General features: G+C 53.8%; 1 protein-coding gene across 1 annotated transcript; it reads right to left on the bottom strand.

Moving 5' to 3' along the window:
- Positions 1–2,187: 2,187 nt before the first annotated feature.
- On the bottom strand, positions 2,188–7,278 carry LOC104029609 (neuritin-like). Its single transcript, XM_075721019.1, has 3 exons — positions 7,236–7,278; positions 6,588–6,735; positions 2,188–2,413 (listed from the first exon to the last, which is right to left on the bottom strand). The coding sequence occupies exons 1-3, from the start codon at positions 7,276–7,278 to the stop codon at positions 2,188–2,190; spliced, it is 417 nt and encodes a 138-aa protein (XP_075577134.1).
- Between the last annotated feature and the right edge of the window lie 7,255 nt (positions 7,279–14,533).

The following is a 14,533-nucleotide window of genomic DNA, read 5'->3' as shown; positions in this document are numbered from 1 at the left end:
ATCCAAGACTCCAGCCTTTGTTGTACATGATACCCACCTGCTTCAGCTTTCCCCAGCTACAGGCCACAGGCAGGAGAAGAGAGAATGGGGAGAGGGGAACAGGCTCAAACAGCATATGCTGCTGTTGGAGCAGAATAAGAAGAAAAACTGAAGCAGCCGAGTGGTTCACTCCAGGTTCTGCAGTGCTCTGGTTTACCCTTTCTCCACTGCATATCTTAACGCTTTGTGCCCGAGATGCAGAGTACATAAGTAACAACTCTGTAGAAAGCCTGGGTGCCTCGCACTGAAGTGCTGTCTGAACACCAGCTGCTTCTCCCTGATTTATTTCTTGGAATTTGCCTCAATTTATTCGTTCCCTCCTGCTGCTGCAGGAGCTGAGTGTTAAGTGATAGGGAAGGTAAGAGGAATAACATGTGAATGCCAGAGGAGAGCAGCATGACCCATCATTAAAAAGCCCACCACAACTGTTGGTAAATCGATCCTTTGCTGTAGAAGAAGCTTGCCCACATCCCTGTAATGCATCCAGTAGGATCTCTGGGGCTAGCAGGGCCCCAGATCCACTGCTCAAACCGTAAATCACATTTTCAGGTTTGGGGACACAATTTCAGAACCTCCTGTTCCATTTACAGCTGTTGGTATCTACTGCTGTGCTCACTCCCACAGCAGGCAGCACTCAAACCACCAGTGCGAGGTCCTTGTTCAACGTTTCTCAGGACCATGGGGAGCCACAAAGCTTACCCAGTTCTGCACAGGACTGTCCTTCACTGTTAGCAGCTGCCTGCCCCTACTGAAGACAAAGCAAGTGCCCTGGTAAGGGGCCAAACAATCTGTGAAAATAGCCAAAGTGATGTGTGACACATCTAGGAAAGTCAGGCTGAAATACCCTGCTAGTTAAACACAGAAATTTCATATCTGATGAAAGACAGCTGGGTCCCATAATTTGAACATGGAGCTCACCACCACATCCAGCTGTTGAGCCCTGATTCAGACTATGATGAAAACCAGCTCCTTCCCCATTCCAGAGTGGCAGTACCACATGGAAAATGCATTAGAAGCAGTAGAGAGTGCCATCAGGACTCACTGTACTTCCTCTTAGCAAGGAACTGGCCTGAGACCCTCACAGGAACAGGTTGCAGACCCACAGTGGGTCACCATGGCTCCTATGGCCCTGCGCAGCCAGGCAGGGCACACAGCTACATTAGCATCCTTAAAACACAGAACTGCCTTGTGCTGCCCAATAATGTTGTGTTTTTCTAACACAGCCAGAAATCACTTGCAAGCACCTCTCTATTGCAAATACTTTCATGCTTGTACTGAAGCTGCAAAACTAACAACACTCTGAGCTGCAAAGGCGACAAGAAAACACTGTGCTATCAAACAAGAACCAGGACAAATAACTTTTTCCATGCTGTAGGCTCTACAACAAACTTTAATACTCTGGAATTACACACTGCCACCCACAGAGCTGCTCACAGCTACCCTGGGGAAAGCTTTAAAGCAAGAGAGTTGCTATAAATCCTTTTTGTCCTGCTAGCTTGACACTCCCTCTACCCCCAAATATTTTTGCCCTCTATTCCCTTAGAAAAGGGGATTGCACATAACATGGGAGTCACTCAGGAATCCAGATGTGTGCAAGAGAAGTCATGCACCTATGATTATTCTTCAGCAGGGGTTTCACCATGTCCTCAAAGAAAAAAGGCCAGTACAGGGCAGTAAGGACTCCTTTCTGCCTTTGAAGGATATACACCATCCCCTGCACCTCACAAATCAGTGGTGAAAATGCCCATATTGTTTTCAGTGTTCAAATCAAAAATCTAGAGGAAAGAGTCAGCAAAGTAAACAGGTTTCCTTCCAGTAGCCATACAAGAATGCAAAAGAATCCAGCATTCACGACCAATTTATCATTTTCCCCAAATCCTCTGCCCTGTATCTACAAGTTCCCAAATTCTGCAGTCAGCCAGATCTGCATCTGTGCCTTGAGGCAGAAGGGCATTATCCCAAATTACACAGAAATAGCAAAACCCAGGAGATGTTGCCAAGCTCTTCCAAGTCTCATGGGCGCAGGATGGCGGCAAGTGTTCGCTGAGCACTGCACAGTGTATTCCTCAAAGGTTTGGAAAAAAGATCAGAAAGATGCCATGGCACATGCTGCCACCACCTTCGTTGTGATACTTACAGAGCTGCAGTTTATAAGTTCAGCCAAGTGATGATGAGGAGGATGTTGAGGACAGAAATGTTGGGAACGTGGGTCCAGGCAAAGCTTTGGGCCATGCTGGGGCTGCAGAGGTCAAACAAGCTGCCTTGAAATTTGATTTTTCGAGACTCCCTTCTCAGCATCTCCCAGACAGCTGTTGCTTCCTTCTGGCACTCCCAGAGCGCCATCAGAGCACATGTGTGAAATTCATCCCAGTACCTGCAGCCAGGGGAGACACCACACCATCAGTCCTTTTGCAGTAGCACAACACCAAGGAGCCGGGCAGAGCCTTGCTGCCCTGAGCCCACCCTTCGAGCAGCAACAACCTTGGTATTTTGTCATTCCCTCCTTCATCACCCAGAGCATCTTGGCTAAAACTCCAAACCTCAAAACACACTGAGATTATTTAATGCTTCCCCCCCGCCCCAGAAGTCAATAAAATCTATTATTTTCCATCAACAAACATTTCCCTTTGGCATCAAGTACCCCAAGTATCTAAAATGGGCTGCAAACAAAGGCCCAGCATGTTTCATTCACAGCTTTCTCCAAGCTGAGTCAAGGGCAAAATGTGAGCACAAAGCAAGGAGGATGACATCTCCCACAGACTGTCGCAGCTTTATAACTAAGGTATGGGCAGAGGCAGGAGGAGTTATTCAGTATGTTCTCACTAGACATTTATCTGCTGGGTATTACCCTGTGCAAGGAGAAGCTGTTCAATGGAAAGAGGCTCCTGGGGAGCACCAGGGAAAAACAAGACAGGCAAAGATAACCCATGGTCCTCCAGGAATAAACCGGGAGCTGCTCACTGAAGCAGCTGGTTGTCTCCCCTGGGGATGGCAACTTGGATGGGTTGGGTTGGTTTGGGTTTTTTTTTTTGGGGGGGGTGGTTTTTTTGGTTTTTTTCAGATCCAGAGCTAGAACCAGGCAGGGAAAAACCCTGGCAGAAATGGGGCTGAAAACCACGGTTCCCAAGAGGACTCTCCCAGGAGGGGCACAGTGGACACCACCATACCAGTCCAGCAGGCTGGAGCCAGAGCCATGCCGGATAATCCTGCTGCTGTATATATCCAGAGCAGTATCCAGCCTGCCAAGGCTTTATCCCCTCCCTGAGCTCCTTCCTTACCTTTGGTGAAGTGCAGTGGCTCTGAAGAAGCTGGTTTTGAGCTGTTTCCAATGACCTCCCTGCCCACAGGTGTCAAGCTGAGCGGGGAGGGGTGGGCTCCACCTGTCCAGGGACAAGGACAGCAGGTACCAGGCTGGGCCACGTCCCACCATGTGGTATGGGGAGGACCAGAACAGGCACCCCGCCTGAGGTTTTTTTTTGGCTGCTAAGCATGGGAGGATTAGACTGTGTACCGGACTCCCCAAAAGCTCCTGTAGGTGCTGCTCTGTGACGGGGAGGGCACCCACAGCTGGCAGGCTGCTGTGTGCACACTAGCATGTCTGTAAGTCCCGACACAGCTGAATTCACAGGTGAGGTCTCCATTTTGTAGGTACAAACCCACAAAATAAACCAGCAGGAGCTTGAAAGTCTCAGCAAATGCCACGAGCCATCCTCTCCTCTGGAAGTGGTTTCTCTCCAAAAGAAAAGCTTCCCCAAGGGACAGGTAAGGTTCTATGCCATGCTTGCTGCTAACTTTCCCCCCATAACTTCTTTCAAAGAGAGTTTCTTTTACCTGCAAAGAGCTTTGCAAAAGCATTTCATATTGCAGCTTCTTTGGAGCAACACCATGCCCTGGCACCCGATGCCAGGGCAAGGCAGGGATCAGCCATGGACAGCATCCCTCTGGGTCCCAGCCAGCTCCCCAGCCTCTGCCAAGCTCGCAGCACCAAGCAACTCACACCCTGAGCCATCCTCCTGCCCTTCCTTCCCCTCCACCTCAGTTTTGCTGTCCCCGCCTTAGCTGGGGCTGGGCACCACCTCCAGACCATAATTTAACTGCAAGCTGGAGACTGCCTAGAGGACAGAAGCAATTGCTCTGCCACCTTCCCTGTCCCCACCAGGACACCAGGCACACATGCCATGCCTCAGGAAGGAGAAGCAGTCCAGCTGGCAAGCAGGGACCCTGCGCATGGGAAGGGGGTGGTTTGGTTTTGTCCAAGTGCCCTGTGCTGGAGACGACATCTTGCACAGGCACACAGACCTGAGCACTCTACTTAGTTTTCCTACCAGGGCTTATGTCAGAACACCAGCTGTGAGGGAGTTCATTAAACCGAGTCACTGTGGCAGAATAAATGTCCCCAGATAATGAGAAAAGCTGGTGCCAACCCAGGTAACCTCCCACACTAGCTCCCAAGCTGCAGCAGCAGCAGAAGGCAGTTCTGCCAGGTGAGGGTTAAACCTGGCCCATGCCTTCAGGCAAAGGACAGCTGGGGGATGACAGCTCCTGCCTGGTTCTGCTTTCAGCCTGAATGGCAGTTCCCAATGTTTCACCCTTCACAGCCTCCATCTACTCAGGCAGGCAGGCCAGCTCTGGGGCTGCACTGTGCATGCAGAACTGAGATGCAGCCAGTCCCATGCTGGCTCCCAGCTCCATATCCATCCCTCACCTGTGGTCTTGGAGAGGTGACCACAGCATGAGGAAAGCAGACGGCAGCAGAGAAAGCTAAGGGTTAAAGGCCAATAATTCAGAAATATCTCCTGGCAGGAAGCTGGGACATCATCACCTTTTTCCTCCAGCCACAGCAAGCACAGCTAGCTGTGCACCAGGACCGGCAGGAGAAGCTAGCACGTTCTTGAAGGTGCAGAGCCCCAGCCCTGCCGGTAGGGAAGATCCCAGGACCTGTTCTTTGCTGTTAGTGCCCCAGAACCTGTAAGAAAAACCTTATCTCACACATTTCATGTGAGTTTCAGCAGAGGAATCACTCCTCTGGCAGTCAACCACAACACATACTGGGCTGTGTGCTCGTTTTTTTTTCTGATACCAAGAAGCCACATGTTCAAAAGAGTATATATTACAGCCCAAAGCAGAGCAGTTCCCATTTCAACCCAGCTTTCAGCTACATCCCAGAGAGGATTTCCATCCTGAGCTAGGCTGTCCTGTGGAGAAGGGAGAAGAAAGAGCAAGTCACAGCCAACCTGCCATCAGCATATTTGCTGGCAGGGGAATGCACAAAGAAAAAAACCAAAAATTTAAAAATGTGGGCTAGTTAGTTTTCTGTTCTCCTTGAGCAAAATAGTTTTGTTAAAGTGTTTTCCACTTCTGGCAACAACCAAAGTTAAGATATTTCAGCTGGGGCAGGTGGGAGGGCTGGGGACGCTCTGCTCACCTTTGCAGCAGCACCAGCTCCTCATCCTGGCTTGCTCAGAGCCCAACCTGCCTGCACCAGTGTCCCAGATGCCCCTGGCCCTGCCACAGCCCCTACAGATGTCAGCCAGCTGTGTCAGTGCTGTGGAGCAGGTCCCAGAGCCTCCACCCCACCCCTAAGAGCAATGCCTTTCTCTCCCAGGGTGGTTTTCAGCAGCTTGGAAAGCCTGACCTGCGGGACACTCAGCCCTCCTCATTGCCCTGGCAGGTTTACTCCACCCCAAGACACATGGGTTTTCCCTTAATCACTGTCTTGTGTTTCCTTGTAACTCCTTTTCACTCCCCACAACTCACTGCTGGGGACACACAGCTGCCTCCATTTATCTCCACAAACATTTTATTTCCACCTTTCACTGCCCCACCTGACCGCTTCTGCTCATTTGCTTTTTAAGCAGACCTCTCCCCAAACCTACCCAACACTACCCCTTGTTACCCAACTCTTTTACTATTATTTCAGTTCTGCTAAAGTTAACATCCTCCCAACACCATCATCTCGCAGCACTTGCTACAAACTCATGAAAACCAGCGGGGGGGAAAACTCAGCCAGAAGGACGAAGGGTCTCAGCAGGGAGGGAGAAGGCTTAGTTTGAGCAGCAGGAATTAACTCGAGGCCAATTGCAGGCTGCCTCATGCAGCACTGGCCTTCAGGACAGCCTGGACATACACAAGTCACTGTGTGAAACCTGGGTGTCCAGGGGAGCCTTTCCCAGGGGGCAAAGGGAGTTGGGTCCCACCACCAGCCCTGTTCCTCCCTGCTGCGGGTGTGCAGGGTGTTACAGTAGAGTCCTGGGGGCTGGAGCTATTGCTAAGGGCCAGGGATGCAAACTCCAGCTGGAGCCATGTAGCAGACAGATGGATGCATGGAGCTCACCAGGTCTGTCTGAAATCAGAGCAAGGTGGGGAGCACATGTGCATGTACAGCAGGATCCAGGAGAACAGAAGAAGAGTTCAGACAGCGACACCTGGCATCTGCCAAAAAGACACGCTGGCTGTGCACCACAGATAACCAGCCAACCCGCCCTCCTCCAGGGACCAGCCCCATGGGGTGGGACAAGCAGGGGTCCCAGCACGCGGGACGTACTCACCCACAGACTCGGTGTAACCCCTGCAGCTCGATGCCATCTGCCTCTTCATACATGGTCATGCTTTCCCCCAGCTTGAGGACGCAGTCCGACAAGCCTTGGTAAACGTTGCCACAGGCAGTGCCCGATGCGAGCAGCCCAGCCAGCTGTCCTGCCAGCCACCAAGGGGGTTCCTGTGAGCACCCAGACCTTTGGGGACAGAGCCCACCCCCCTCCCAGGGTGACGTGGGCAGCCCTTGGCCACTACAGTGCCAGTGCCACCTGGGCACAGTGAGCTCCCCCTTCCATGCAGGACGCACAGGAGCCTTGCACCGTCCCTTGCCTGTGTCCAGCCCTGCCTGCATCTGCAGAGAGCCTGAAAGAGCCCCTCTGCCAGGGCAGGGAGGCCGTGCCGGGGCAGCCAGCGCCAGCACCCACGGCCCGGGGCGGAGGACAGGAACAGGCGGGCGCGGCACGGCCAGCTCAGCACCGGCAGCCGAGACCCACCAGGGAGCCACCGGGACCCACCGACCCAGGAAGGAGGGAGGGGACCCCGCATCGCCCCCTCCTGGACACCCCAGAGGCCACCTGGGAAGAGGCCCCTTCCCAGCCTGGGCACCCCAAACCCCCGCCTGGGCACCCCCAGCCAAATCCCCGCCCGGGCAGCCCTACCCAGGGTGACGAGCAGCACAGCCGTGCCCCGCCGCTGTCCCATCCCGCCGCCGGCTCCGCCCGGACTCGGACTCGGACTCAGGCTCCTGCTCCGCTGCTGCCCTTACCGCTGCCTGTAACCCCAAGGGCTGGCAGCACTCCCCACCCACTCCCGCCCGCCTCCATGGGGAGGGGGCATAACCCGGGCCGCCACTAATGAGCTGCTTTGGCCGTGGCTAATTAAGGAGGAGGCTGGGCCGCGGCTAATGAGTGCCCGAGGACAGCCCCGTGCCTGCACCCTGCAACCCCGGCCCCTGCACCCCACACCCTCGGCCCCATCACACCCCATGACTCCCTGGACTCTGCACTCCTGGACCTCAGAGCACTGCATCTGCTCGGGATTCTGCCAGCACCTATGGCTCTCCACACCCTGCACCCACATCCTGGGACCCTGCACCCACGGACCCTATGGCACTCCTTCACCAGCACCCTTTCCTGAAATCCCCCCACACTCTCAGCCCCGCAGGCTGCGCTGGCCACTCCGTGTGTCACCCTGAGTGGGGAACAGGAGCCGGTGCTGCTGCCAGCAGTAGGAATCCGGGCAGGGCAAGGATTGCTTTCCTTTGGGTTTAATCTCTTATAATGGCACAGGATAAAGCAACATAGGACGTGAAGCAAAACCCTGAGCGTGTGTCCTGGTTTTGGCTGGAATAGAGTTAATTTTCTTCCTAGTAGCTGGCATAGTGCTGTGTTTTGGATTTAGTATGAGAAGAATGCTGATAACACACCGATGTTTTAGTTGTTGCTGCGTACTGCTTATGCTAGTCAAGCACTTTTCAGCTTCCAATGATCTGCCAGGTGCACAAGAAACTGGGAGGGGGCACAGCCAGAATAGTTGATCCAAACTGGCCCAAGGGCTATTCGATACCATATGGTGTCATGCTCAGTATAGACACTGGGGGGGTTGGCCGGGGAGCAGCAGTTGCTGCTCGGGGACTGTCTGGGTATTGGTCGGTGGGTGGCGAGCAATTGCATTGTGCATTACTTGCTTTGTATATTATTATTATTATTATCATTATTATATTGTTATTATTATCATTACCATTTTACTTTATTTCAATTATTAAACTGTTCTTATGTCAACCCAGGAGTGTTTCTCACTCTTACTCCTCCGATTCTCTCCCCCATCCCATTGGGGTAGGGGGAGTGAGCAAGTTGTGGGCTGCGTGGTGCTTAATTGCTGGCTGGGGCTAAACCACGACAGCATGTGTACGTGTGTACTTAAACATCAGCACCCACAGCTACAAAACCACCTCCCTTGATCCTGGCCCAAGCCATTCCCAATGTTGTCATAGCCTTCAGGGGATTAGCTGGGATTTTGCACCTTTACGGCCTGATCCTGGCTCTTGCCCCATGAGTCCTTTTTCGTTTCCTCCAGCAGGAAGGTGAGCAGAAGGATACCTGGTGGCTTTGATGGCATCGCTGCAGGGGTCGGTCACTTCAGAGCTTGCCATTTGCTGGTGACAGCTTTGCTGTTAGGGACAGTACTCTCCAGCAGCCCATGAACCCTGCTGGTTCCCAAAATGGACAGGAGCTCAGGGCAGTGAGGTGGTGGTGGTTGTGCTGCCAGGATGAGAGGAGTGGGCACCTTGTCCCTGCAGCAGGGCCCACTCGCCCCAGCCCCAGGCACAGAGCCCGGCCCCACCTCACGCAGACTCCAGCCCCATGCCTGCCTCTGCACCCCGAAGCTCCTTACTCTGCGCAGGTGGCTTTTCTGCTCCATACTGCTCAGCGGGCAGGGCTGAGCTCCTATGGCTCCAGCCTGGAAAAGAGCAGAGGAGGCACCAGCTCAGGCTCTGGGCAGGACCCAGCTGCTCCCAGTGAGCATCACTCCAGCACGAGCCTGGGGTGCCCTGGGCTCCCACAGGGACATGTCCCTCCGGGCAGAGATGCTCGATTTCAGCAGGGGATGAGCAGCCCAGAAGGGCTTCTCCCAGCCCATGGCATTGCAGGGGTGGCTGGAGAGCATAAGCCAAGATCCCGGGCCCCTGAGCTCCCCAGAGCAGGGACCCCACCCCGCGCCATCCCCGCGGTACCTGCTCCAGCCTGCCTGGGCAGTGTGGGGGGGCACCCCTCCGTGGAGCGGGACTGTACCTCTGACAGCACAAGCGTCCTCTTCCTCTGGGCCTTCATGATGCCACCCAGGTGGCAGCACCAAGATGGGGACCAAGGCACTGGCAGAGGAGAGAAGGGCTGGGTTGCGTGTCCAAGGCACCAAAGGGTGGAGCAGGGGAGAAGGGCTGTGATTTGCTCATCCTAGGGCACTGGCAGTTGCAGCTGGAACATGGGCCATGACATCATACCTGTGACACGGGAGCTCAGGTGCCAGCTGTGCAGCAGGGGATGGAGGCAACCCCCAATAATGCACAGGGCAGCTTGATACATACATACCCACCAAAGTTAATATTCCCAACAAATAATACTTCGATGCAGCTTTAAGCGGTTCTTCCTAACCATCCTGTCATGCCTGGCAGCCATCCACACCCCTCGGAAAGGTTTTTCTCCAGCTCTCTCATGCAGTAGCTGAAGTTTATCTCATACTTCATGGACGACCCTTTCTATCCTCTGCTCTCGGTCTGCTTCTGGACAGCAAGTGGTGCTGACCCGTGCCCATGGACCTTTCTTGAGTGCTGAGCACATCATTTAAGGGCATTCTGTTTTGCAGGGCTACCCGGGCTGCTTGTTTTCCCTCCAGCTGTAAGGCTGGAATAGCGTTGCCCATCTCTGCTGTGGCAGCAGATCTAATTCTGACAGCCCTTGCTAATCCTGATGCCCCAGCCAGAGGAGGAATGCTCATTGAAACTGCGGGAAGCCAGTCTGGCATTGCAGACTTTCTTTGGGACGCTGGGGCAAGTTGTGCCCGTCCTTCCTAAAGAGGTTTGCATGTATGGAAATGCAAATGGGGAAAACCTAAGCCATCCTCATGTACAAGTGCCAGCCCAACCACCAGGCGGCACCTTCTGGCCCTTGGCCCACATACCCCTCATCATCCTCCATTCCTTAAGGTCTTATCATATAACAGTTCTCACGGATTAGTAGATGACCACAGTTGTACCATAACCCCAAAGGCAAAACCCCAGAGCAACTCCTAAAAGCACTCGACAGGTTCAGGTGATACCAGCAGGGTCATCACAGTCTATTTGCAGGGCTGGAACTCGTCCTTCTGGTGAAGTTTGATCCCAAGCAGCTCCTGCAGACCATCCAGCCCTGCTGTGACAGGTGATGCCCTCTGCGTTGGCTCTGAAGATGGTGGGACACTTTGACGTTGGGCAGCGTGGGTCCAGGTGAGCAGCCCTTGCCCATGGCTGCAGTATCAGGAGTTCCCAGTGCCTGGTCAGGTCCCTTCCAGTGCAGCCGAAGGGCGGTTTGCACTGTCACACCTTCATGGAGACCCAGGCTCATTGTTTTTTGGGGGGGGGACAGACATCAAGCGGTGGGCTCTGGTAAAGCTTCTTCCAGCTGCGTGTGGAAAGGCCTTCTGCATTTCATCGATACCTGGCACTATTTCAGGAAAGCATTCTCTGTTGCTGTTCAGGTTGACCTCATGGGAGCTCAGGTGCTGTGTCAGATGGTCACCTGGGGCTGCCCAGGAAAGTCTCATGAGGTAACAGCCCATGTTTTCTATTCACACTGCTTCTCATCTCCATCACTGGGGGAGGGAGCACATCCAGATATGTGAGGCCAGTTTCTCTACAGGTTTTTACCACTTTCATTTTAACATCGGGAATTTTCCCTCTCTATGGCCACAGGGGATTGGGTGTGATGGGCACAAGGACACTTCGGGTCTACCTGTAGGGCTGCCCACATTTTCTGCGTTATTCATCCAGTAAAATGGGTCCCCTTCTTGGTCTCTAGTGCCAGGGGAACAATAAACCCAGGAATTAGCACACTCTGCAGTTTTGCAGGAGTTTGAGCAACCCCACCTTCTTCAGCCTTAAAAACCTCCTCTCAGTCAGTGGGGGCTGACCAGCCAGTTTAGAGCAGGATCACTAGAAACTGAAATTTATAAAGCAAAGTTCCTGCTGCTTTGCTGGATGAGCCTGGTGTCCCCAGCTCTGCAGTGGTCTGGGTGGGGTCTGTACCTTATCTTACCCCTTCGCTGGTGAGGGATTCAGTGGTGGCACCAAAACCGTCACCTGCCCCCGGGTTGTTGTTATTCCTAAGAGCATGATCTTTTAAGGACCCCAGAATGTCCCAGCTCCTTAGGGGAGGAAAACCCCAAAACAATCACATATCTCCCTGGATCAGAGAATTAACCTGAGCACCCTTTGAGATAAGGATCTCTTGTGGCACTGGCTATCAGACTGGCTGACCCCAGGCTGTCCTGTCCAGCCACCTCTGGTTTACAAGCAGGATGGTGTGTGCTTGTGCAGGGAGAGTTGCATTTCCACCAGGTCCATTATCAGCAGGGTTCAATGATGTTGGTTCCCCTATCATTCACCCATTTCCCCTGTAACACTTGGTCTGCTACTGGGCAACTGTGCATTTCCCTTTTCTACCCAATTCTGCAGAAACTTGGATCCTCTCGGGCTCCCTCCCGCTTCACAGCCAATACCATTATCGATTCAGTAGGCAGAAGCCATTTGTTACTTACAGGAGCTCTCATATATCCTTTGGTGAGCTTCTCATCTCCTCATCTCCCAAACTACAAACCCCAGTCCCCAGCCCTGCAGTCTGAGCCATTCACACCTCCTGGTGACCTCCTAATGCTCTGGAAACATCTTTTAGATCCAATTGATCCCGCCTCCAGCCGCAGGAACCCACAGCAAGTGGAAACCACAACTCTGCAAATGCCACATGTGCCCAAAGCAAATGCAAGGCTAAGACAGAGAGCTTGGGTCTGAACAAACACAAAAAAAAATCTTTATTTACAGAAAGGTGCTTCAACACAAGAAGCTGCAAATCTTCCTCTTGGAACGTCCCCTCCAGCTCCGCCAAGCCCAGCATCTCCGTCAGCCCTGGAAGAAAAGCAAGCGTCACCACCCTTCGGCTAATGAGCAGCACCTTGCCAGGCATAGCTGCGAGGTCCCAAGCTGGCTCAGCACCAGCAGCTGCTTCAGGTTCGGGTTCATCCTGATGAGGCATTAGGTTTGCCACAGCACTGGGCTCATGCTGGGGAGAATGGGAATCTGCTGCCAGTGCTAAGCCCCATCTGGGCTTAGGCTTAGGCTTGGGTTGCCTGGCCCCAAGAAATCCCTCCCTTGCCAAAGCGGACGGGTGCTCAGGGCAGCGCGGTGGTGGCGGTTGTGCTGCCAGGACGAGGGGAGCAGGCGCCGTGTCCCTGCAGCAGGGCCCACCCGCCCCAGCCCCAGCCCCGGCCCCAGCCCCGGCCCCAGGCTGGCAGCAGGCGACCCAGCCTGACTGTGGGCGGTGGACAGGGGGCATGTGCCTGTCCTGCTGCTGGTGGATCTGTCTCCATTTCCACCTCTGTATGCATTTCCATCTCACCACCCAGCTCCACCTCCACCCGCACATCCACACTACTGGCAGATGCCTCTGCAGACTCCAGAACGAGGTGGCACATCCTAAGCCAAAAGCCAAGCAGAAAAGTGCACGCAGGCAGGCCCTGCCCTGGCCAGCCAAGCAGAGACTTGGGGCTGGGGTCTTGGCAGCCCTGCCCTCTCCCAACACTGGGGGAGAGCCATGGAGTGATGGGGCCCCTGGGCACGTCCCCAGCAGGAGCAGGCTGGAGGCTGGGAGGCTCCTTCACCACCAGCACCCACCAGCACTGATGGGCCAAGCGCCTGCAGCCGCACGATCCTGTACTTTGTGTTCTTCAGCAGCTTGGGGAGTGGCAAGGTCTTGCAGATCTGCCGGAGCAGAGAGGGCATGGGTGAGCGGCCCTGCTCCCTGCCTCATGGGGCTCAGGGCACAGAGCCTGGCCCCACCACATGCAGACCCGGGCCCAGTGAGCATCCGTCCAGCACGAGCCCAGGGCGCCCTGGGCTCTCACAGGGACGTGTCCCTCTGGACAGAGATGCTCGATTTCAGCAGGGGATGAGCAGCCCAGAAGGGCTTCTCCCAGCACATGGCCTTGCAGGGCTGGGTGCAGAGGGCAAGCCAACAGCATCAAGCCCTTACACCTATGGTGTGCGAGAAATAGCTCGACATTTGAAAACTCAGAGCTGGTCTCTGGCGAGAGTGAGCATGAGTTAGACAGTGTTGGAACCATTAGTGGTCAAGGCAAGCACACAGTCCGAGTGTGTGGATGTGAAGGAGCACCCAAGGGAAGGTGAGTAGCAGCAACAGCATTAAGCCCTTACCCCTATGGTGTGGGAGAAATTGCTGGACATTTGGAAAATCGGAGCAGGACTCTGCTGAGAGCGAGCATGAGGGAGTGTCGTGGATTAGCCCCAGCCAGCAATTAAGCACCATGCAGCCACTTGCTCACTCCCCCTGCCCCAGTGCGATGGGGGAGCGAATCAGAGGAGTAAGAGTGAGAAACACTCCTGGGTTGACATAAGAACAGTTTACTAGTTGAAAGAAAATAAAGTAAAATAGTAGTAGTAGTAGTAACAATACAATAATAACAATAATATATACAAAGCAAGTGATGCACAATGCAATTGCTCACCACCCGCCAACCAATACCCAGACAGTCCCCGAGCAGTGATCGCTGCTCCCCGGCCAACCCCCCCAGTTTCTATACTGAGCATGACATCATATGGTATCGAATAGCCCTTGGGCCAGTTTGGATCAACTATTCTGGCTGTGCCCCCTCCCAGTTTCTTGTGCACCTGGCAGATCATTGGAAGCTGAAAAGTGCTTGACTAGCATAAGCAGTACGCAGCAACAACTAAAACATCGGTGTGTTATCAGCATTCTTCTCATACTAAATCCAAAACACAGCACTATGCCAGCTACTAGGAAGAAAATTAACTCTATTCCAGCCGAAACCAGGACAACTTCCCGTGCCTGTGCTTTCACAGCCCACCAAAAACTCACGCTCTGTGCTTGCCTTGCCTCCAAATGGTGCAAAATATTACTCCCTCATGCTCACTCTCAGCAGAGCCCTGCTCCAATTTTCCAAATGTCCAGCGATTTCTTCCACACCATAGGGGTATGGGCTTTATGCTGTTGCTTGTCCTAAGCTTTGCTCAGCTGCGCTTTCACAGACCCACAAGCACTGGGGCTCTGTGCTTGCCTTCCTTCTGGTCCTAACTCTTTCTCCCTCATGCTCACTCTTAGCAGAGTCCTGCTCCGAATTTCCAAACATCCAGCGTTTTCTCCCACACCATAGGTCTAAGGACTTAATGCTT

This window comes from Pelecanus crispus, chromosome 14 (assembly GCF_030463565.1).
Source record: "Pelecanus crispus isolate bPelCri1 chromosome 14, bPelCri1.pri, whole genome shotgun sequence".
Classification (NCBI taxonomy): Eukaryota; Metazoa; Chordata; class Aves; order Pelecaniformes; family Pelecanidae; genus Pelecanus; species Pelecanus crispus.
The sequence above is the reverse complement of the archived record's forward strand: the minus strand, read 5'-3'. Positions and strand labels throughout refer to the sequence as shown.